A 25,918-nucleotide genomic window follows, 5' to 3' on the forward strand; every position below is an offset into this window, starting at 1 on the left:
TGGGTCGAGAAGGACTAAACTGTAGTCATTCTATACAACTGTTGTGTTACATGCTAAACTTTATCATGAAAAGGACAATTGTCACATACCTTGGTTTTTTTAGTGTGTATTTAGTATTGAAAAAATTGATTTTAGTTAAAAGTGAGTTCAATGTAAAATGATTTATATTTAAATAGATTCACGTAAAAATGATTTAGTTTTTTATCATCTTATGATTCATGCGACATGTAGAGGCCTGATTAGGCCACTCAAATTGACATTGGGAGAATCGAACTTGAAACCTTAAGGAGGAGTACGTTCTTAGGTCCTAAGTCAATATCATCAGATCAACTCAAACGAGTCGAATAACTTTAACCTATTATATTGAGTCAAATGTGACATGAAGTAATTTATTGATCTAATTATTAAAAAAAATAAAAAAATAAAAACAAGTTTGTGAATGGTGTAAGATTAATTTGCTTGTGCATGTTAATCAATACTTGCATGTAAGAAGTGGAACTATTTCAAGCAAATAATGAAATCAAAAGGGTCAAAGTTAGCTGGCATTTTGTATCATTTTGTCCTCCACTTAGTTCACTCAGCATCAATTGGTCAACTTATGTCAAAGAGCAATGATATATGAACAACCATTAATAGACAACTTTCATGACAACTTCACTTTCCTCTATTTTGGTTGAAAATAAAAGAGAGAGAGAGAGAGAGAGAGAGAGAAAGTAAGAGAGAGAATAAAAACATATTGTAAGTATGAGAGAGAAAGTTGTCAAAAAGTTGTTGGCAAATGGTTGTCAAAATATCATTTCTCTATGTCAAATACTATAGAATTTTGCTTGCACAAATTTTGTGCCATTGATTTTCTTATATTTCTCTTGTCATGGCTTCAATCATGTACTCACTTTAAATAAGAGTTAGCTCGTTATAATTTGCATCAAAAGCATGCTGGGTCCATAGAACCGTCCAGGAATATAAATATTAGCATTGTGGATATTATGGTACATTATACTATACTTAAAGAAAGAATATATAGATACTAGGATGTTCAATAGTGATGATAAAATTCCTTTGGAAAGACATTGCAGAACATTTTACGTAGTGATGATAAAGTTAAAATCAGAAACCAACAATAAATTATATTCTAGGCGGGGGTTTAAAATATACAAGCAAGTGGTTAATGGTTCGATTTTGCCTCTTATGTTTTGAGATCATTCAATTGATCATATGTTTGGATTCAATTTTGAAGAATAAAAAATGATTTTAGAGGTGGTAGAATTGTTTTTATCGTCTTTCAAATATAAATTCAATATCCAACAATAGTTGTTAGGTTTGTTTTGGTTAGGTTTGAAACTGTGTATAAAATATTAATCAAATTTAGTTATTTTGATTTTTTTTTGGATTGAATGTTTTTGGTACAAAATTCCACCGTGTTAAGTGATGATTAAACTTCATTAAAAAAAATTATAGGACACATAATGTGGATTCTTCTCTTTCAACTGAATTTTTTTCATACGCAAGATTCAGAGTTCAAACATCTGATTTATATATATTAACGTAAACATACATTGAACATGATGCCTCATCTAACTTGTAGTTCAGCCAAATTCTTTTCTTTTATATTTTATTTCTTTTATAATACTTTTTACTCCATCAAATGCAAGCCATCTATTTTAACCATAAAGTGCTTGTACCATAACATAAATATTTCACTTCTTCGATCTCATGTCGGATTTTGAAAACATTATTATATCCTTTACCTTATGAATGAACAAATGAATTGAAGAACCTACATTATTTAACTCAGAGAATACTTTGCTTTTTGTTGTATACTGTGTTTTCTATCGTTGATTAGTATATAAAATAACAAGCAACATATTGATCATTTTGTGTATTAATGAATAAATTAATTACAGGATCCTTGTTCCTAGCCGATGTCAGCCACAACTTTATATTGCATCTTTAAGCATACTAATTATAAAGGAATCAGTGATCTCCTAATGATTTGTTATTGTCACTCAAATTCAAAGGAACCGTGGCTTTTTCTTTCCTTTTGTATTGGAAAATTAGAAGGTTCCAGATAAAGGGAAGGATAGTATGTGTTGGCAAAATCAACTAAGTTATAGTACTAAATAAGTAAAAGCAATACAAAGGGGAAGGGAATGCAAATAATGTCGATATAAAAGATCTTCCATAAATGGAGAGTATGATTTACCAAAAAAATAATTGAAACTAGGAGTGGTGAGCATAATTATGTTTATAATTTTTTTTTTTAAGAAACTAACTATCTTTTACGCGCAGTTGTCAAGATTAATCTCTCAAGCTACACAAAACAAATAAAATACATCATCGAATGATATCTTCTGATAAATTTAGGGGGCCTCACAACAACACAGATGACCTAAAGAGCAATTCACATCTCATTGTTCACTAGTATAGACCTAATTGAAGTAAGAGAAAAGCTTTGTAAGGACTAGTCCAACACATAAATTGTTAGTATTTTGATGAATCGAATGAGTATTAAAAGGAGCACATGCACATCTTAAATCCCAACGACAACCCTTGGAATAATACAATTGCATTTTTAGTGCTAAATTTGAACTCATTCGAACTCAAAATCTCTTATTAAGCCGGAAGAAATCTAATTCTAAACCTATGAAACACGGACACTCCTCGGACTAGGAGGCGTGTCTCGGTGCCAGATATGTGTTGTGTCCGACAGCGACACTTGTAATTACACTGAATTATGTGATTTTTTAAAATTATTAACTGTGTCGACGTGTCCGTGTCGTATCCGATGTTCGTGCTTCATAGTTCTAAACCATTTCATTGGTCAAGATTTAGTTAATTAATTGCATTACATATTTGTTTTTGTTAGGGAAAAAAGCGGAGACGCTTGGATACAAATTATGCTATAACACGTTTTGTTAGTTGAAGCCTTGAAGGTGATAAACTTTGAGACAAGAGCTAATGGGTTTTTGTACGTTGAAGCCTTTCCTCTGGATGTATACTGCACTAGGAGAAAGAAATAGGTCCTTAGATATTATAGTTCCCTTGAATAATTGATTGATACAAACGACTATAGATTTAATTTTGATAATAAAAACTAATATATATTATTTATTTATTTTGTAAAATTGAGTCAAATGCTCAAAATAATCTCCTACAATGGAAAAAGACAGAAAATCTGAAATAAATTTAATTTCTTTTAAAAGGACAAAGTAGCTAATGTCAAACTTTGTAAAAGTATCCACCACTTGATTTATTTTTTCGATAGATATGTTGTCAACGAATATGAGAGAACCGATAATTCTTTGTAAGAGTATCCACCATTTGATTAATTTTTAGAAATGGTAATTTGTCAAAAAAAAATGTTTAGAAATGATAAAAAAAAATATTTGAACAACGAACACCATGTTAAATCATCCTATGGTCGAGAGAGAATAACTCAACATTGATGTTCAAAACTATGTTGTCTAGTTAAAAAGAGGCCCCATAACTCATGATGAGATATAAAACACCTAACCAGACTCATGTTTATTTGATAAATTTTGCTTTAATGCATGCAATAACTAGAAAAATTATGAGTTTAACAAACGATCAATTATGTAACACGTTTTGTTAGTTGAAGCCTTGAAGGTGATAAACTTTGAGACAGGAGCTAATGGATTTTTATACATTGAAGCCTTCCCTGGATGTATACTGAACTAGGAAAACAAATAGGTCCTTAGATATTATCTCCTTTGAATAATTGATCGATACAAACGACTATAGATTTAATTTTGATAATAAAAACTAATATATATTATTTATTTATTTTGTACAATTGAAGTCAAATGCTTAAAATAATCTCCTATAATGGAAATTAAAGTGACAGAAAATCTGAAATAATATTTTTTTTTTTAAAGAACAATGTAGCTAATGTCAAACTTTGTAAGAGGATCTACCACTTGAATAATTTTTTCGATAGATATGTTGTCAACCAATATGAGAGAACCAATAATGTTTTGATCTAAGTTTAGAAATGATAATTTGTCAAAAAAAAAAAGTTTAGAAATGATAAAAAAAAAAAAAAAAAATTGAACAACGAACACCATGTTAAATCATCCTAATGGTCGAGATAGAATAACTCAACATTGATGTTCAAAACTATGTTGTCTAACTAAAAAAAAGGCCCCATAGCTCATGATGAAATATAAAACACCTAACGAGACTCATGTTTATTTGCTAGGTTTTTTTAATACATGCAATAACTAGAAAAATTACAAGTATGACAAACGATAATATTTTTTTTTACTTTTCGAAAAACTAATTATATTTATCATAGAATACAAATTTAGAGGCAAGATCATCTAAAGTAAGTAAAGTTTCCTCAAAAAAAAAATATCTAAAGTAAGTAAAGTGTAAATTAAAAAGTAAAGAGTTGTTATAATAACAAACTCATGATTTGTTATATTTTACCTACAATATCTATTTTTAATTTATTATTTAACATTTAATATTGTTTACTTTACACTTTAACTCTAAACTGAGTTGCTTGACTTAGAGAAGCTAAATCAAAATCACTTAATGTTGATTTTATGGTTTCATTTTATGTGTTCTTCTAGAGTATGAAATATGATTCACACCATGCAAATACATGACACCAAAAATAAACTATCTTTCTCCACACACCCTACTCTAATATATGTACATCATAGATAACATCAAACATAAAGTTGTGTCCAATTCAAGGTAATTAGAACCGGACCGGACATCAAACCGGTGAAGGCATGGGTTCGAGGTTTAAAGGTTCAACCGGGGTTGAACCGAGGTCGAACCGTTTTTAAAAAATAATTCATTTATATATAAAAAATTGGTAACATTGTAATAAATAAAATACTGTTTTTTTAATTTAAAAATAAAATCAAGTTTGTAACTATATTAACCAAAATAAAAAATAAAAGTTACTTTTATTTGGCTTGTTAGCAGACTTTATTTGATGTTTAATCACGCCATGCCCACTTTTCTTGAGAGGTAGCCCAAGCCCACTTTTGTAATAAGATGTGGATTGATGTTTAATCACGCCATGCCCACTTTTCTTGAGAGGTAGCCCAAGCCCACTTTTGTAATAAGATGTGGTAATATATAAGTATGTAACCCTAATTTTGTTGCAATTGTCAAATGAAAGCAAACAGCCGCCGCCACCTATTATTGCATCTTCATTCTTTGGTTCTATATTTCAATTACTACAGTTTTTTACATTTTTATTCTTTAAATGTGATCACAGTGTCCAATTCTCTCTTCATATTCTTTCAGTCCTACTTGAATACTTTGAATGAGGTTTCTCCATGTGCTGCCTTTGTGAAGAAATGAAGAAAGAAGAGGAAATTGATACTGAGGCCATCGATCTCGTCTCTTCTGTGTATTTTTTTTTTGAAGAAAAGACCAAGCGCGGTTCAACCTGTCAAACCTCTTGAACCGGCGGTTTTTTCCGGTTTCACCGGTTTTTCACCGGCTTACCGGTTTGTTTTCCGGTTTTATGACAAAACGGTTTTTATGCCTTCCCGGACCGGACAAAGGCCAGGTTCACGGTTGAACCGGCTGAACCGGTCAGTCCGGTCCGGTTTTAATTATCATGGTCCACTTAGAATTAAGGAAGCACACAAAATGAGACTATTTTTTTCTTCAAAACATTTGAGATGGACGATGTAGACCATGATTTTCAGGTGTCAATCCATTGATTGGTTTTGAACCCTCAATCGTTTGGACTTTCTCGATTTTTCGTGGGAAGGGAAAATGAGTTAAACCCTTATTTGGATTCGGGGGTCGGTTACGATTAGGGAAGGTGTTAGGCACCCGCATCGTCCACGGTACTCCGTGGGAACCTCTTTCTAACTTTATTTTTATTTGAAAATTTATTGCTTAAAGTCTAAGTGAAAGAATGGAGGGAGAAGAAGTAGGAGTTTTTGTTATTTTTATTTGATCGATTTGGAAGGAATAAACCCTCTGCCTACGTACCCTTAAAAGGGATCAAAACCGCCGTAGTTCTCTCTCAAAAATATTTTTTGTGGGTTATGTTGATTTTAATTTTTTTGAAAATGGTTTTAAGAAGGGTTGCGAGACCTCAAGGTATAGAAGAATAAAATAGAAGTGAGGTTGTTTCATTTTATTTAAGAAATTTGGTCTAAGTTCAATTAAGATTCATTTAGGAATTTGATTAAGAAAATAAATGAAAAAATCTCTTGGATTTGGATCCAAGGTTTATTAAGAAAATAATTTGACTTTTTGTTTATTTGATTTTTGAGGTAAAAAGGTTTTACTAAACTAACGGTAAACTAACGTAACGATGCGAATAATAAAGCAAGCATAAAGCAATGAACAAAATGGTGTAGTGTCGGTGCTTGTGTCGGTGCGTGCAATTACTACGCTATTACATACCCTTCCTAGATGCAAAGCCCAAAATAAATTACATCATTTCCCTAATTATACACACTAAGTATTATTGGGCTTTGCAATAGGAAAAAACATGAATAGGTATTAAAATTAAAGCAATCATGATATAATGAGATAAAGAGAAAATTAAAAGCATCATATACCAAAATGAAATGCAATAATGTTGAGGAAATTCTAGCAAAGCATGAATTAAAGCGAGATGCGCATATGAAAAATGCACAAGACATTTAAAAAAAATGCATAATATAAAGCTTTAAAGCCAAGGAAAAAAAATGATAAAATATGGAGATTAGTGCTTTAAAAATGGATGAGGCAATGTTAATTGGAAGGAAATTAAAAAAAAAAAAAGAAATACATGCAATTGTCTTTAAAGATTGATAAAAAAAAAAAATTAACCATGCAGAGGGGTGCAAAAATAATACTGGGGGGTATGAAAAGCGAAACAGTAGAGTGAATGGGCCTTCACTTGATCCATTGGCTTGGGATTTGATCCTGGCCATAGGATTGTTTGATCATAAGGCTAAAAAATGAATATGCACACAGCACTGACAAAATTGATGCAACCTGAAACTAAGCAGAGAGCTTCAGTGACCGTCAGATCTATCAGATGATAGATCTGACGGTCCTTAAGCAATAGCACACACAAGAACAGTTAAGGCCTATATGATACCAAACAAACAGGAGCCATCAGATTAAATCCAGGGAGCTGATCTGAAGGGCTTAGAAGGAAAGGGATGAACCAAACAAACCGATTCGGTTTAAGCGAACCGAACCGGTTCACTATGCTTATAAAAGGCTGGTGGATCCGGTTTTGTTCATAATTTCAACCTCTTTCTCTCTCTAAGCTTCCAAGAGCTCTCCCTTCTCTCTAGTTTAGCAAAACGGGGAAGAAGACCGGAGGAGTTCCGGCGCGGTGGCCGGCCACCCTGGGGTGGCGGCGCCGCCACCGGAACTTCATTTTTATTTTATTTTTTAAAAAATTTTCTAAAAAAACCGATTCTCCTTCTTCTTCTCCGTTCAATTTTCGAATAAAAAATTACCAGAAACGAAACATAAACCCTAGATCTATAAACAAAGATTCAGTTATTTTGAAATTAAACGAACAAAGAGCCGGTTAAAACGTCATACCTCTTTGGATCTGTTAAGATCTGGAGGTAAGTCTTCAGATAAAACCCTCGATCTGTTTGAACTGTACCGATTTGTTTTCTTTTTTTGCTCCTTGAGTTGGATTCGACTCTCTTTAGTTCGGATCCGTGCTCACCATTGTTGTCTCTTGCTAAGATGCTTGCGGCTTTCTTTGTTTTTTGCTGAGATTTGAAAACCAGTGGTGTTTTGATTCTGGATCTATTCAGTTTGTGTGTTGTATGAACGAAACTGTGTTGGATGATTCGCGATTTGAAGTGTTTAAGTGTTGTAGTGATGGAATCCGAATTAGTTTGAATGGATGTTGTGGTATTCTGAACAGATTCGAAAATAGACACTAGAAAAGAAAGGTTTAAGTCATTTCTGGGTTTTGAACATTCATGGTGTTCTTCATATTGTTCATATTTTCTGGTGATTTTTAGTGTTTGATTCGATGGAAAAGAAAGAGAAATGGAATTGGTGTTTGTAATAATTGCTACTGTTGATTCTGACTGATTGGACAGATACCATAAATGCAGGCTTTAAATACTGCTAAAATTAGGGTTTCTGACTCTGAGAACAATGACCAAAATGCCCTTAATTGACTCTGATGAAAAATGCCAGCACACCAAAAATGAAGATTGGGGACCAAGTTTCCCATAGGACCAATAAGGACAGGACACATGGACAACTAGATGGACCCAAAGACTTAAACAAAAATTAAAAGAAATAATAATAAATAAAAAAGGAAATAAAACAAGTGTGAGTTTTAACTCACGTGACCTTTAATAAAAATAAAAAAAAAATTAAATAATAATAATAATAATAAAATTAATAATAATAATAAAAGGATAATAAGACCAAAAACTTTATCTTAAATGAGGTATTTTAAAATACCTCTCTGCCGAAATTTTGACTGAAATGTCTAAAATAACGCGGCGTTTTAAAGCGCGAACAAAATTCTTTTAAAGCGGTTTAAAAACGGACAAAGAGGAAATTTTGAATTAAAAGCTTTTTAAAGGAAATTAAAATAAAAATAGGACGCTAAATACTTAAAAAGAGCGCGTAAAATATTTTAAAAAGCTGACGCACAAAAGAAATGATTTAAATTATACGAAGCTTGGAAAATTATGAACTTCACTTCAAACTGTAAAATAAAGCTTGAAAAACAAACTTAAAAGACGAATAAATGACTTTAAATAGTTAAAGCGAAAAAGAGTTTGAGACGTCTAGAAAAAGAAATAACTGGTCCAAAATTGGGGTATGACAGACGAAATAGTGGAAGCCATCAAAGTATATTGGAGATGGATTCTTGTTAGGAAAAGAGGGTGGTCTTATACAAATTTTGATTGATATTTTAATACTCTTCTATGTCTTAATGTTTGATGTAAGGTGTTTATTTTTTTTGGGTTAAGTACTCTTTGTATTTATCTCATTATTTAAAAAATTTAATGTTTAAGAAAATAAAAAAGTTTAGAATACATATGTCTTAAGTACTATTTGTGTTATGTTTGATTAAGTGATTTTAGTAAAAAATATGTTTAAGTTGGATTTTTCACTGTTGATAATGATGAAAATAGATGTTGATTTTTCAAATACAGTGTTTGTTTTTGCTTTTGTGACTTGTTGAAGAATTGCATGTATTAGGAAATTTGTAGTTGGTGATTTTAGTTGTTTATAAGCTAAGTTAAGTTCATGTTGTGTTTGATTAAGTGATTTTTGCAAATGTAGTTTGTGATTTTGGTAGAAAATATGTTTAAGTTCCATTTTTCTCCATTAAAAATGGTGAAAATAGATGTTGATTTTTCAAATACAGTGTTTATTTTTGTTCTTGAGATTTGTTAAAGAATTGCATGTATTATAGAATTTGTAGTCGGTGATTTTAGTTGTTTATAAGCTATGTTAAGTTATTTTTATGTTTGATTAAGTGATTTGTACAAACGTGGTTTGTGATATTAGTAGGAAATCTGTATAAATTAGTAATTAGTAAGGGTTAGTTAAGAGATTAGGGTTAAAAGTGGTTGTTGAACTGTACGGATTTGAAATATAGCTTTTAAAGAAATGTTGCATTGTTTAGGAAAAGTAACAAGCTTTTTGTTCTTTTAGATCTTTTGTTGTGTATTATTTGTGATTTGTGATATTTACTTTCATTTTATGTCACTCGTTATGTTAATTTTGGGATATGTGATTTGTTGAAGAATTGCATGTATTATAAAATTTGTAGTTGATGATTTTAGTTGTTTTTTAGCTAAGTTAAGTTGATGTTGTGTTTGATTAAGTGATTTTAGTAGAAAATCCATTTAAGTTGGATTTTTCTCTTTTGAAAATGATGAAAATCAATGTGATTTTTCAAATATAGTGTTTGTTTTTTGTTTTTAAGCTTTGTTGAAGAATTGCATGTATTAAGAATTTGTAGTTTGTGATTTTAGTTGTTTATAAGCTAAGTTAAGTTATTATTATGTTTGATTAAGTGATTTTTGCAAATGTTGTTTCTTTTGTTGGTAGAAAATCTGTGTCAGTTAGTAGTTAGTGAGAGTTAGTTAAGAGATTAGGGTTAAAAGTGGTTGCTGAACTGTATGGATTTGAAATATAGCTTTTAAAGAAATGTTGCATTGTTTATGAAAAGTAACAATCTTTTTGTTCTTTTAGATCTTTTGTTGTGTATTATTTGTGTTTTGTGATATTTACTTTCATTTTATGTCACTTGTTATGTTAGTTTTGGGATAAGTGATTTTGATCTTAATATTTATGTCTGAAGTATTCATTTGAGCTAAATTATATGCAACTCTTCATTGTTAATTAATGTTCCTCATCAAATTGTATGCAACTTTATACTTCTAATTGACATTTGTAATTTTAATTACACCGAACTCTGTTGATTATTGTTTTTGTCTTCTTCTAAATTATATGCAACTGTTTGTTGTTGATTTATGTTCCTCATCAAATTGTGTGCAACTTTATACTTCTAAGTTCTAACTGACATTTTGTAATTTTACGGAGAGCTTCAATGGATTGCAGCTCTCTTTCAAAGGTTGATTTTCCATCCCTCCCCTTGTTGAAAGAACTACAAGACGGATACGGACTTGAATTTGTACCATTAATAAACTAACATCAGTTTACATTACTTAGTTCTCTAACAACAAAAAAATAAAGAAACTGAAAACACGCATACATTACCAAAATGCAAAACACGCATACTGACTACATATTTTTATTATTTAGATCCAGATTCCAGGACTGGTCTACGAAGGCAATACTGTTGCATCCATCATGAAGGACGCAAGTTTAATGCTGGGACAAGAGTACTTCAAAGGCGAACATATAACAGACACAGAAAAAAAAGAGATTGCAAATCAAATTGCTGTAAGTATTTTTCTTCAAATAAATTGCACATCCCATCTTAATAAATAGATTTATACTAATATTAGTTTTGATAAAATGGCAGAAAAAGCTCAAGGATAAAATGAATACAACCGGAATACTTGTTTATCGCATTCGTTTTGGTAAGTATGTTGTAAATAGTTTATTTTAATTATTATTAGTGATTAGTTGTTTTGGGCCCATTAGTTTATTAGTCTTGCCCATCAAATTACATTAGCCTATATAAACACATTAGTGCTTAAAAAAGGTCTCATGACTCAGCATGAGATATAAAACACCTAACCAAACTCATGTTTATTTGCTAGATTTTATTTTAATACATGCAATAACTTGAAAATTTACGAGTATAATAAACGATAATATGTTTTTTTTTTACTTTTCGAAAAACTAATATATTTATCATAAAATACAAAGTTAGAGGCAAGGATCCTCTAGAGGAAGTAAAGTGTAAAGTAAGAATATAAAGATGTCATTTTAACAAACTCATGATTTGTTATATTCTATTTATTAACTTGAAAAATTACGAGTATAATAAACGATAATATGTTTTTTTACTATTAACTTGAAAAATTACAAGTATAATAAACGATAATATGTTTTTTTTACTTTTCGAAAAACTAATATATTTATCACAAAATACAAAGTTAGCGGCAAGGATCCTCTAGAGGAAGTAAAGTGTAAAGTAAAAATATACAGATGTTATTTTAACAAACTCATGATTTGTTATATTCTATTTATAAATTTTTTTAATTTATTAATTAATGGTTAATATTGTTGACTTTAAACTCCAAAGTGAGTAGCTTACATTAGAGAATAGAGAAGCTGAATTCAAAACACCTGGTGTTAATTTGACGTGCTCTTCTAGAGTATGAAATATGATTCACGCGATGCAAATACATGCAACCAAAATCAAATTATCTTTCTCCACACACCCTAGTCTAATATATGTACCTGTCCGTCATAGATAACATGACACATATAGTTGTGCCCAATTAGACTTAAGGAAACGTGGAATGAGACTATTTTTTTATTCAAAACATTTGGGGTGGAAGAAATAGTGGAAGCCATCAAAGTAATATATTGGTGACAGATTCTTGTTAGGAAAAGAGGGAGGCTTTGTACATATTTTGAGTGATATTTTACTACGCTTTTTATGTCTTAATGTTTGATATAAGGTGTTTGTTGTTTGTTGGACAAGTATCCCTTATATTTTTTCCGCTTTTACTATGAAGGTAAGAATATTACAAATGATAATTCTAGTTACTTCATTTGTATTATCTGATTTGTATTATCTGAATTTAAATCATTAAGGGGGCGTTTGTTTCCGATGTATTATCTGATTTGTATTATCTGTATTTAAAACCTTCTGATTTGTATTATCCTGGGATTATTATTTCATACCGTGAAACAAACGCCCCCTAAGATCTTAAGTCTAACATCAGTTTCACAGTAAATAGATTAACAACACCATTTTCTCAAATTAGTGCCTATTTCCTTATACCTAGTTTTTAAGAAACTAATTATATCTGCAATTAACACAATACAATCCTTCAAAAAAAACACAATACAAAAAGTTTTACAAAGAGGAGATAGAGAGATATCATTGGCAGGATCAACATGCTGTCTTTAAATTAATTACAATTATTTCTCCAACCTTTTGTGGATATCCATTTGTAGTTCTGGGGACTGGAGACATGATTAACAGATAATTAAGTAGAACAGAATATTAAACTTTACATAAGTCTTGCTGAATATTGAAAGAACAGAATCTGAATCAGTAAACAAAAAAGCAAACCATTAAGCAAACACCGATCCCTGCATTCTTCCTTACTTTGAAGGTAAGAATATTACAAATCATTAAGATCTTAAGTCTAACATCAGTATCAGAATATATGAATATCACTGATCCATTTTTTTTATTAAAGTAGGAATTGTAACCTTAAAGATCAAAGAAAGAAGTAAAATGTTTGAAGGCACAAACCAAGAATGCATTAACTATATCACTATATGTATATATGTGTGTGTGAAAATCAACTTTTATTGGTATAAATCTGGCAAATTTGAATCTGTCGCCCTTGTCAAGTTAAATGAAACCTTTGTACAAATAGTTTTTAAGTTTTTTCGTCCACTTGCACTATTATCTTTTTCTGTTAATGTGCCTCATTTCAATTCCTTAGCTCTTACTCCAAATCAAGTGAAATATAGGACCTAAAGTAGTTCTTGTTGGATATGTAGTAAGTAGATGAGGGAAATGTAAAGTAAAGTAAGGATTGCATTGTAAGATAGTTTCAAGTTCACCTTCTTTGGTATAACAAGTTTTTGGGTTCTTTTGCAAACTTGAAATTTCTCACAAAATTTCCACAAATATGTGCCATTAATAAACTAACATCAGTTTACATTACTTAGTTCTCTAACAACAAAAAAATAAAGAAACTGAAAACATGCATACATTACCAAAATGCAAAACACGCATACTGACTACATATTTTTATTATTTAGATCCAGATTCCAGGACTGGTCTACAAAGACAATACCGTTGCATCCATCATGAAGGAAGCAAGTTTAATGCTGGGACAAGAGTACTTCAAAGGAGAACATATAACAGACACAAAAAAAAAGAGATTGCAAATCAAATTGCTGTAAGTATTTTTCTTCAAATAAATTGCATATCCCATCTTAATAAATAGATTTATACTAATATTAGTTTTGATAAAATGGCAGAAAAAGCTCAAGGATAAAGTGAATACAACCGGAATACTTGTTTATCGCATTCGTTTTGGTAAGTATGTTGTAAATAGTTTATTTTAATTATTATTAGTGATTAGTTGTTTTGGGCCCATTAGTTTATTAGTCTTGCCCATCAAGTTACATTAGTCTATATAAACACATTAGTGCTTAAAAAAGGTCTCATGACTCAGCATGAGATATAAAACACCTAACCAAACTCATGTTTATTTGCTAGATTTTATTTTAATACATGCAATAACTTGAAAATTTACGAGTATAATAAACGATAATATGTTTTTTTTTTACTTTTCGAAAAACTAATATATTTATCATAAAATACAAAGTTAGAGGCAAGGATCCTCTAGAGGAAGTAAAGTGTAAAGTAATAATATAAATATGTTATTTTAACAAACTCATGATTTGTTAATTCTATTTATTAACTTGAAAAATTACGAGTATAATAAACGATAATATGTTTTTTTTTACTTTTCGAAAAACTAATATATTTATCATAAAATACAAAGTTAGAGGCAAGGATCCTCTGGAGGAAGTAAAGTGTAAAGTAAGAATATAAAGATGTTATTTTAACAAACTCATGATTTGTTATATTCTATTTATTAACTTGAAAAATTAAGAGTATAATAAACAATAATATGTTTTTTTACTATTAACTTGAAAAATTACAAGTATAATAAACGATAATATGTTTTTTTTTACTTTTCGAAAAACTAATATATTTATCACAAAATACAAAGTTAGCGGCAAGGATCCTCTAGAGGAAGTAAAGTGTAAAGTAAAAATATACAGATGTTATTTTAACAAACTCATGATTTGTTATATTCTATTTATAATATTTTTTAATTTATTAATTAATGGTTAATATTGTTGACTTTAAACTCCAAAGTGAGTAGCTTACATTAGAGAATAGAGAAACTGAATTCAAAACACTTGGTGTTAATTTGACGCGCTCTTCTAGAGTATGAAATATGATTCACGCGATGCAAATACATGACACCAAAATCAAATTATCTTTCTCCACACACCCTAGTCTAATATATGTACCTGTCCGTCATAGATAACATGACACATAAAGTTGTGTCCAATTAGACTTAAGGAAGCGTGGAATGAGACTATTTTTTCTTCAAAACATTTGGGGTGGAAGAAATAGTGGAAGCCATCAAAGTAATATATTGGTGACAGATTCTTGTTAGGAAAAGAGGGAGGCTTTGTACATATTTTGAGTGATATTTTACTACGCTTTTTATGTCTTAATGTTTGATATAAGGTGTTTGTTGTTTGTTGGACAAGTATCCCTTATATTTTTTTCGGTTTGTAGGTTAAGTACTTTTTGTATTTCTCTCATTATTTAATAAACTTTGATGTTAAAAAAATAAAAATGGTTAGAATACAATATTTTAATTAGACAATAATTTTTTCTTTAAAAAAAATAAATCGTAAATTTAGCTTTGGACTCTCAACAAAAGTAAACTATCACTTCGACAAAATGGAGGTTCTACTAGGGTCAATTAAAATGTTACTTACTTCACGATCAAACTTCGCATTATTAGGGTCTCTTGTCGTGAGAATCGGAAGGTTAACATTAAAAGTTAAAAAATTGTGGTTCAACTTAACAGATGGGGGGTGTTGATAGCACTTATCCCTTTAACAAATTCTTCAACCCATTTGTTGAACTTTTTAATAATGGCCCAAAATTCTTACAATTTAGAATGGTCAATAAATAGTATAAGAAATTCAGAAAAACGGTCATATCAGTCTTGTCGTATTGCGTTGCGTTCCGACCACTCAGACTCAGCGTTGTAATTGTAAAAAAAATCTCAAATTCACCACCAACTAATAATCCCATGCACGCGCATACACTCTTCCACATTATTATACCTCATCATCAAACCAATAATTCATCCACATCACTACTATCTTATCATCACACAAGCAGAAAACACACATCCACGTTGAACTCCATAGAGCACCGTCACATAGGATAATTCCCAAAACCTTTTATTAAAACTCACTCCTCCTAGGGTTTCGTGCATTCAATTCTTCATTTCCATTTTCACGTTCCTTTTCTCAGCTGAGCTTCCATTTTCCTCTGCAATTTCATCGCTGTAAGTCAAAATCTCTCTCTCTTTTTCCGTTTTTTTCTTTGAATTCTTCTTCTCTGAAGCTCACATTGTTGTTGCTGAGTTTTTTCTTCGGTGAAAATGATGAAAATCGATGTCTCATTTTTCCAATACACTATTTGTTTTTGTTTTTGCGTTTTCTTGCTGATTTTAGTTGCTTATAAGCTAATTTAGGTTATTGTTGTGTTTGATTAAGTGATTATTGCAATTTTAGTAGAGAATCTGTTGAAGTTAGATTTTTTCACTGTTGAAAATGATGAAAATCGATGTTGATTTTTCAAATACAATGAGAGTTAATCAAGAAATTAGTGAGAGTTAATCGAAGTTGAATCTAAGTTACATTTTAAAATGCAGGAATGGTTAGATTCTGTGTTTTTCATACTATTTGTGATATTAAATTTCATTTTAGGTCATGGTTTATGTGATTTTGGGGATATGTGTGAAAGTTTGACTATTATTTTCTATCTGTTCTTTCCATTCTTAGCTATGCTTTTTTTGTGATGGGATTAAGGGTATTGACTTAGATTCAAAGACTTTCTTCCATTTAGTAGCAGACTGCATTTTAACATTTTTCAGTTATTTAGTTGTATTGTATGCCCTTTTTCTTTTGGGAGAGTGCATATACTGATATACATGTATGATTGAATCTACATTTTTCGCACAGCTTCAATGGACTACAGCTCTGAAGAAGAGTCAGAGATCAGTGAGTCTGAGATCGAGGAATACTCTGAGAAACCATATGAAGAGTTAAGGGCTGGTAAATACAAAGTGAAGAACAATAATGGGACACTTAGGTGTCCGTATTGCTCGGGAAAGAAAAAGCAGGAATTCAAATATAAGGATCTGTTGCAGCATGCATCTGGAGTAGGCAAAGGTTCGGCAAACAGAAGCACAAAACAGAAGGCAAACCATCTGGCTCTTGCAAAGTTTTTGAGGACTGACTTAGCAAATGAAGCAGACCAAGTACCTCGCCCGGCTTTGACCTTAGCTGTCGTCCAACCTGTCCAAGTTGAGAACTACGTTTGGCCGTGGACAGGCATACTTGTCAATATAAGCAAATCACATGATTCTGGATACTTGCAAAAGGAATTTGCTAAGTACAAACCATTGGCTGTTCATACGTTCTTGATGGATGGTAACTGCGTGGCTGTTATAGACTTCAACAATGACTGGAATGGGTTTATGAATGCAAGTGAGCTTGAGAAATGGTTTGAGACTAAACGTTGTGGAAAAAAGGATTGGAATTCCATGGACTTGCAGGACAGTTCAGAGATTTACGGTTGGGTTGCACGTGAAGATGATTATAATTGTCCAGGGTCGATTGGGGAGTACCTTCGCAACAAAGGAAGGCTGAGGACAATTTCAGATATAGTTCAAGAAGCATCTCAAAGCAGAAATAGCATTGTGGAAAACCTGGCAAATGAGATTGATATTACTAATGAAAATCTCAACAAGATGCAGTATAGGTATAATGAGAAGACTATGTCCTTGAGTAGGATGCTGGAGGAGAAAGACAAACTTCACAATGCTTTTGTTGAAGGTTTGTATAATTTCTGTTATAATCTGATTTTGCCTTATTGTATAGAAATGGGGAAAAAAGCACTTGCATTGGTTTTAATGCCACAAAAATGTCTCATTTTTTTGTCAGAGTCAAGGAGCATGCAGCGTAAAGCTCGTGAGGAGGTACGAAGGATATTGGAAGAACAAGAAAAGTTGAGTAATGAATTGGATGAAAAAATGAGGAAGCTTGATACCTGGAGCAGAGACCTAAACAAGCGTGAGGTACTAACCGATCAAGAGAGGCAGAAACTGGAAGAGGACAAGAAGAAGGTAATGTATAATACACTTTTAGCAATCAGTATATGCCCATTTCAAATATTTTTAACTGCTAACTGCTAATCTTACGCTCTTATCTACCATTGTCCTTGCAAAAAATTTGATCTGTCTTTCTCTGTGGTCTCCTACTAATGTTCTTGGTTGATCTTGATTTGACTAACAATGTCGTTGGTTGCTCTTGATTTGAATAACAATGTCCTTGGTTGCCCTTGATTTGAATAAAAAAGTGCTTTATTTTGATCCTACTGACTCTCTTTAAATGAATCCCAACTTTAATTGGCCTTCCACAGCCCGCTAATTTGTCCCAGAGTCTATATGCTAAAAGCTTTTGATTATTGTGAGGAAATATCAATGTAATATATATGGTTTTAGTTTAAATACCTCATTTATGTAGAGTTGAAATTTTGTTATAAAGATTTGTATTTTCATATAGCATTTTATATATTAGTGCGTGGATTTTTTCATTTAAAAAAAAAACTTTTAAAATCCATAAAAAAAACCAGATGTGCTTTCTGATATCCCACTTTCTAACCTTTACATGCTTGAGGAGCCTTAAGACTTTGAATCATCAGTTTTTACATGTGCTTTCACAAAATTCTAATAGTACGTCTTTGTCCTTCCAGAAAGACTCCAGGAATCAATCACTCCAGTTGGCCTCAAAGGAGCAGAAGATAGCTGATGAGAATGTCTTCAGGCTTGTTGAAGAGCAAAAGGTTTGCCCTACTCACTTGGTTATGAAAAGACAATACTACAGTAGTGTATGTTGTTTATCACTTATCAATGTTACCATCCATTGTGAATGTCTTCAACTGATGTGGATTTCCAAACTACCAGAGAGAAAAGGAGGAGGCCTTAAACAAGATCCTTCAGTTGGAAAAGCAACTAGATGCCAAACAAAAATTGGAAATGGAAATTGAAGAACTAAAAGGGAAACTGCAAGTCATGAAACATCTTGGAGATCAAGATGATGCGGCTATTAAGAAAAAAATGGAAGAGATGAATTCAGAGTTGGAAGACAAAATAGAAAGTTTGGAAGATATGGAGTCTATGAATTTAACGCTTATTGTCAAGGAGCGCCAAAGCAATGATGAACTACAGGAAGCTCGGAAAGAATTAATAGAAGTACGATCTCATTTATTTTCTCTCAATTGTTTTTTATCCTATATAAAAAGAAATGTTACTCATACTTGTTGCATCCTTCTAACCTTTATCTTCGTGTATTCTTCAAGATAACCAACTAACAAGGTGCATAGATTTCTTCATGCTATGCTGTAAAAGTACCTGCATGAAGATTATCTCCACCTCTCTTTAGGAAATAAGATTTTTGATATTTTGTTGTTCTGCTGTGAATATATTGTGGAGACTAAAGTTGATACCCCTCTCATTTTTTTCAAATTTCTATTGTTTTAGGGGTTAAATGAAATGCTGACTGGTGCCAAAACTAATATTGGCACCAAGAGGATGGGAGACCTTGACCAGAAGGTTTTTGTGAATGCCTGCAAGAAAAGATTTTCTTCTGATGAAGCTGGGATAAAGGCTGTCGAGCTTTGCTCTTTATGGCAGGAAAATGTGAAGAACTCAGCTTGGCACCCTTTTAAAGTGGTTACAGAGAATGATAACCATGTGGTATGTACCATAAAGCCATGCTCTGTGTTTTTTGCGTAGCTAAGCCTCAATAGAGAAATAGTGTAATAATTAACATGGTAATATTGTTGTATTGGCACAGTCAGTTATAGATGAGAAAGATGAGAAACTACAAAAGCTGAAGAAGGAATGGGGAGACGAGATATATTCAGCTGTTGTAACAGCCTTAAAAGAAGTTAACGAGTACAACCCCAGTGGTGGGTATACTGTTTGGGAGCTGTGGAACTTCAAAGAAAATAGGAAGGCAACACTGAAAGAAGTGATCACTTATATTGTGGATCACATGAAGCAACTTAAGCGCAAGAGAGGAGGATAGGCAAAAGGTATGTTTCAGACTTTCAGTTGAGCTCCTGTTTAGCACTGCATTGATATTCCATTGATAGTTTCACCGACTAAAATAGTAATTTGGAAAGAGAAATAATAACCCAGTTGCAGTCATATGCACATGTAACAACTTTTAGACTCTTGTCGGGTGCAGTATTAAATAATTAAATAATATATTAATTTAGGTTTATACTGAATGTTGTCTAATATCTATAATGAGATAATTAATTATTCCATATCTTAAAAGAGCATTTTGATTCAGTATATTAATCTATTCTACAATTTGTTTATGAACGATGAAATGATTGGTTTCCATAATTGAGTTATGGGTGTGACTTGGGTCAAGTTATTCACATTCTATTTGGCAATAGTTTAAGTAGTTTATAAGTTAACTAATAGCTACTAGGTTATAGTTGAAAGTTTATAAATGAAAAGCTGGTTGATTGCAATTGAAGTGGTTGTTAGAATTAATTGGCGAACTAACTGATAAATATAAAATGACATGAAAGATATGTTCATATGGTTTTTTTAAATACATTATTTACTCTAAAATACTTACTAAAAGCTTTACCAAAAGGAATGACAAAAGTTTACAAGTTTGTCAAATATGCTAACAAGTCTTGGTCAAACAAACTCAAGCTTTGCACCTCACATATATTGGTGCTCCTGTGTTATTAAATCGCTGCATTGACGGGTATTTGATTTGTTAGAACTTGAGCCTTTCAATTGCTCCTGTCTGTCATGGATAATTTTGAAAAGCAAAAGATGGAAATGAAATGTTGACTGATAGAAATCAATGCACCAGTTTTTTTTTCTCTTTTGTTTCTTACTCATAATGGAAAAGTTTCTGATATTTGGACAGCTACATATATCATTGCACAAATGCACATTTCAATTCACTTACTACGCCTGTTAAATTCTAAACAAGTTTATCTTGAGGCTTTGCAGGGAAGAAGTACATCATATCTCAATCGGGAGGTGGAAACTATGACCATTTTCGTTGGACAGCTATATGATCAATTCAGTAGAAAGATAGAAGTAGGACATTTTCATGGCCTTCAGTTCAGACTTAAATTAGCTTTTTTATCTTTTGTCGATTGGAAAACCTATATTCTGACTAATTATTTCATTTCTAAAATTCCACTTGACTTGTTTATAATGAAGTATGAAACTGTTACTGGTTATCACGGTTATCGCATACGGTCACTGTTTATTTATTTTATTCCAATGGTTGCCTTTTTTTACATGTATGCCAGGGCTTGCTGATTATTAGAATCTACAATTATGGGTATAGTTTACAATATAAAGTGTAATGCAAACTGTGAGTGTTTGAAAAATAATCAATGACTGAGATAATAAATCGATAACAATAGCAATGTTTTAACTGTGAAGTTTGGATAGATAAATTGTAGGTTGCACAATGTTGGTGATTTTTCCTCTAAAACAAAGAACTAGATGCTTTAGATCTTATAACGGGGGAGTGGGCAGAGTGAATATTTTGTAGGGTGAAAACCTAAGAAAAAATCTTTCTTTTTTTCATACCTTTTACTCTATGGATAATGCAAGACTCTGTAAATTGAGAGCATTGGTCCAACTTTATTTTGAATGATAATGATTTTATAAATTTATTGAAAATAAGTTGATTAATGTATGATTGATTGGGTTGATGGAAATGTGATATTTTGTAAAATAATGTTTGGATAGCTCTGAACAAAACTATTTTCACTGTGAAGTTACCTTTTATCAAAATAGGTTTCAGTGTCAATATATACTTTTGGCTTGAATTTACTATTTTGTTTACTTTTCTATGTATGCATAAACAAACTATCCTTATAAACAGCATTAGAGAATATATTTTTTTCAGCATTATGCACACACACACACACACAGTAACTTGTTCTTTCTATGGACAAGAAAAATTTGACGAATCAACATTTGCACATGAAAGACACTTGTTTTAAATCTAAACGATTACATCTCACATGTAGACATCATCTGACAATAACATTCAATACCAACCATGTTATATCCATTGTCTTCAACCTTTGACTAGGGTGCCCGTGAGCCCCTTATCACGGCGGTCACCAACAAGCACCACCATATCCTTCCTCCTACATGATGAAACCTTCTCCATTTTTCTCCCTCGCTTGAATGCAATAGTCTTCTCCGTCTTTCTACCTCTGTCAACTTCTATATCAAGCTGCAGAGGATGAATGATTTTCTTGCAAGTTCTAGATCTTCAAATTAATGTCCTTCTCTGCCTCAAGAACACACATGAATCTTTGAGATCTGGTCGATTTCTTCTTAGATATGAATGGAAAGATACTGAGCAAATCACATTAAAATTAGAAGAAAAATAACCAGAAACAAAAACAAAAATATCATAAAAATGAGCAAAATGAAGAAGATCCTCAATTGTGATTGAGATGGTTGTAGGTTCATGTGGATTGTTCTTTAGGTTTGATGTTTTTGTCGGTGGTCAGTAGCAAAGATATCAAGTGTATGTTTGAATTGACATTGAGTTCAACAAAATCACAGGTGCACCGTGATTTTGTAAGACTCGAAAGTGTAGCTTTTAGCAAAATCACGTTAATTTTGTTAATATCCCTCTCAATCTAAACATGCACTAAATTAGTCGTGTTTTTGTTTGTAGAATAGTTATTAATGTCATTCTCCTTTGCAATGATTGCTTCATCACAAAACAAACAATATATACTCTTAGATAATACCGTGGAGTTTTTTAATAAACGTAAAAGACTATATTGAATTTCAATGTTTTCTTGAAGATTTGACTGTAAAATTAGTGTCCAAACCATCTGTAATAAAAATGACTGATAAAATAAAGGTAATATTTTCTGTGCTCTTATGCAATGCCTGCTTATAAGATTTAAAGCTCTAAACAGAACCACCAACAAAGCTGCAATCTACACACAAAATGAACTCCCTGCAAATTATCAAATGAACTCCCTGCAAATTATCAACTCACTATCAAGCAATAATTAACACATTCTTAGGGAACTTTGTTTTGCTACTCTTTTAGGTTAGGTCGAATAAAGGTAGTTAAAACACCATCAAGTCCTTTCATGATGCGACCAAATTAATAACAGATCTTGCACTTTCAAGCTTCAAGCATATATATGCTTGGACCCAGATTTATTGCCGCTATTGGAGCACACAATGAAGCTATCTTAGCCATTAGATTGACATCAGACAACTCACCTTCCAACCTCACCCAGTCTACTTTTAAATACATCTCAAAATATAAGGCCATCTGGTCTGATAAGAGAAAAAAAAAAACTATAACCGAGTAAATGCGTGGAATCCATTTTCATTATATGCGTTCTTAATCATATTACAGTGAATGTAAACCTAACTCAAGGATATCCAATGTACATATCGGAAAGAAGAAAAAAGGACAACCAATGTAATTTGATCCATGTAGCAAACCCCACTTAGTGGAATAAAGCTTGGTTGTTGTTGTAATGTAACTCCTACAATGTCCAACTTTTGAAGTCCTTGGTTGGAGAATTGATTCCAAGACTGGAGTTCCATTCTGTCCTGAAGCTTAGAAGAACTTGATTTTAATCATGTAATCAAATCAGAAAAGTACTGAACTGCAAAACTAATGAACAGACAAGCATGGGGCACAAACCATCGTTCTTTGACCTGGAAGTATCAATTTTATTAGCATGGTACAAGAGTTTCTCCACAGCCTCCCAAAATTTTGTCAGTTACCTGAAATCAAGCATAAGTATTGACCAATCATCAGTAAAATGATTTTGCTTAGTAATCGTTGTTGCACGTGATGTTATTGTTATCAAAACAACCATTACACAAGGTGATTGAAATTTGTTTCCCACCTTCTGAGCTGCCACGACACCTCTTTCATCTTTTGCAAATTTAACAGAAAACACCCCTAAAACAATGCAAGAATGTTATACATTACAAGCTCAAAAATATACATATCTCGTAAATACCATCAACTCAAATAAAACAAAAAATTGACCACCTAAAGCATTATGAGCAGTTCAGTAATTCATTAGTTGAGGGGAAAGCTATGTCAATGCTCCTCTTATTAATATTTTGTTTCAATTCCACAAAGACAGTGATCCCTGACTCAAGTACAGATTCCTATGGATCCAGATTCTCTAACTTTGTGGCGCCAAAGTTACCCTAACTTTCAACTCATATAAACCATCAGATCTATCTTATGCTTCACACGATACCACAAGTCATTTTTTCTCTCAAAAAAATCGAGCAACAAAAATAACAACACATGTTGCTTTTCCGGCTCCTCTGCTATGCCACCGCCAAAGTTTGCACCAGACCACCATCACTAACTCTGAGCCCCGTCGTCTTCCTCCACTACTGCCGACGTCTTGAATCGACTACCGCCACTGTCTTGAATCGACCACTCCAAATTTTAATTCACTGTGGCTGTAACTCCGACCACTAAAATATGGAATGCAACCAACCATTTAACATCATGTGCTTGGTGGTTACATCACAACAGTGTCATACAAGTTTTGAAGTTTTAGATTTCTCGCTGATAAATATTTTCTTGTGTTGTACAAGACAAAGGCACAAGTCAAAGTATATTGCATAATTCCCATAAAATACTAGCATGTGCAGTAAAGTCAGAAGCTTATATTTATCCTAGCCTATATATACTTGAAGCTCAATAATTAATGAACTATCACTCTGGGAAACCAATGATGATAATATAGGAAAATTGTCTATTGACTATAAAATAAAGGACAAAATCATTTTACTATAATCATTTTACTATAAGATATCAGTAAAAGGATATAAAAGCTTCCCCATTTCAGAAGTTGATTACCAGTTTCAACACAAGGAATAGACATATAGGAACATTGTCTATTCACTATAAAATAAAGGACAAGAGAAAAGTAAGACACCGTTATCATGTATACATGGTTGATTTGAAGCAGAACAAAACGTTGAAGCTGGAATGCAAACAATAACAATGGAAACTACCTTTTATTGATGACAAGAATGGCCTCTTTGTTGTAAACAACCTCTTCTCTGTGGCATTCTGCTCTGAGAGTGGAACAATTGAAGACAGTTATGAGGGGTAAAGCTGAGAAACTACCTGTGGGTTCCACAAATCTCACGATCAATTTTTCAACCTATAAGTAAAAGCTGGGATGTGAAACTACCTCATTAGAACTAGTTGGATGACAAATTGCATTCTCAACACGCAACCAAACATCTTTGCAACCCATTCCAGTCTTTGTTTGACCACTGCAAACTTGTGTTGAATGCTACTCAACTCAGTGTGGAACCAAACACACACATAGTTGTCAATCCACTTGTTCTTGTGAATGGAACATAATCAAAATTAAATTCAGTTTGAAAAGGGGACACTGCCACAAATCTGAAATCACTGGTGCTTTAGCATGAAAAGAAAAAACACAGCTTTCAATTTCAACCCCCTCATCAAAATGGAGGAATTTTACACTGTGCCACCTTAGTAAACCTTGGCTTCTTTTCCTCGTCTTTAACAGAAACATGAAGGCTTTCTATCCTGCAGCTTTCTCTTCCTTCTCGAGTTCAAGGAGAGAAGCCTCAAGACTTGTGAGTTTCCTGCTCGGTAATTTTTTCTTTTGATTTAATTACCTATTTGCATGCTTCAGCAAACAATGTTTCTCACTTCACTAACATTCTTAAGAACAAACAATAATAAACCAAATTTCAATTTTAGCCTAGTTAATTGTGTAAATTGGCATGTCTCCTTTCCATTCCATTTACTTAAGACAACAAATAGATTTAGGTATGCTTTTTATCTCCATAATAAACCAAATTTCAATTTTAGCCTAGTTAATTGTGTGGTATTGTTTTATCATTACTTCAAAATGAGCAGTTCAATTTTCTATGGTTCAATTGTTTTAAGTGATGATCTAATAGAGAAGGCTGAATCATTATTCTCAAGTGTCAACTGATGCTAAAATCAAAATTCCATCACCTTCATTATGGCATGGAATCAAAATGGAAGGGGAGCCGGCAGGGAGAGTTACTAGAGTTCTTACCATCTGCTTAGAGTTACTGTGTTATCAGTCAAATGTGTTTCCATTTCAAACATGATAAAAAACACACACTTAATGAAATGTTTCTTACTGACAGAGTAGCTCCAGGTTAGAACCTATCATCTTAACCTGCTTCAACCCTTCCATAGAATGACAATCTCAGTGTGTACCATTTTGTCAAGTGCTTCATGTCAAATCAAAACAGAATTCTAGTGTGTTCAGAAACCAGTTAGAGAAATCTAAAAGTCACAACAGCTACGTATGAGATCTCACTAA

At 32.1% G+C, this 25,918-nt stretch overlaps 1 protein-coding gene and 1 long non-coding RNA gene across 3 annotated transcripts; one reads left to right on the plus strand and one right to left on the minus strand.

The window, feature by feature from the left end:
- Nucleotides 1-15,700: 15,700 nt before the first annotated feature.
- LOC146925711 (factor of DNA methylation 1-like) lies at nucleotides 15,701-20,779 on the plus strand. The gene is made up of 8 exons (XM_085758111.1): nucleotides 15,701-15,776; nucleotides 16,456-17,331; nucleotides 17,440-17,621; nucleotides 18,251-18,340; nucleotides 18,462-18,749; nucleotides 19,038-19,253; nucleotides 19,354-19,594; nucleotides 20,544-20,779. Exons 2-7 carry the CDS (start codon nucleotides 16,461-16,463, stop codon nucleotides 19,585-19,587), a joined length of 1,881 nt encoding a protein of 626 aa, XP_085614237.1. The 5' UTR covers nucleotides 15,701-15,776; nucleotides 16,456-16,460; the 3' UTR covers nucleotides 19,588-19,594; nucleotides 20,544-20,779.
- Nucleotides 20,780-21,501: 722 nt separating this feature from the next.
- Nucleotides 21,502-25,874, minus strand: LOC146925712 (uncharacterized). Of its 2 annotated transcripts, XR_015033918.1 has the most exons (5): nucleotides 24,776-25,874; nucleotides 24,594-24,651; nucleotides 23,456-23,511; nucleotides 23,248-23,330; nucleotides 21,502-23,153 (listed from the first exon to the last, which is right to left on the minus strand). It is a non-coding gene; the product is annotated as an uncharacterized LOC146925712 (long non-coding RNA). The 2 variants fall into 2 exon arrangements; XR_015033916.1 differs by having other exon boundaries at nucleotides 21,502-23,330.
- Nucleotides 25,875-25,918: the final 44 nt, after the last annotated feature.

Source organism: Medicago sativa, chromosome 4, assembly GCF_051527215.1.
Source record: "Medicago sativa cultivar Bolivia chromosome 4, Bolivia_mono, whole genome shotgun sequence".
In the NCBI taxonomy this organism is placed as follows: Eukaryota; Viridiplantae; Streptophyta; class Magnoliopsida; order Fabales; family Fabaceae; genus Medicago; species Medicago sativa.

Excerpts from the sequence above, each read along its gene's own strand:
- LOC146925711 (XM_085758111.1), top strand. The coding sequence starts at position 16,461 with ATGGACTACAGCTCTGAAGAAGAGTCAGAGATCAGTGAGTCTGAGATC. Across the intron at positions 17,622-18,250 it reads TGGAAGAGGACAAGAAGAAG|AAAGACTCCAGGAATCAATC; the intron begins GTAATGTATAAT and ends TTGTCCTTCCAG. Across the intron at positions 18,750-19,037 it reads CTCGGAAAGAATTAATAGAA|GGGTTAAATGAAATGCTGAC; the intron begins GTACGATCTCAT and ends CTATTGTTTTAG.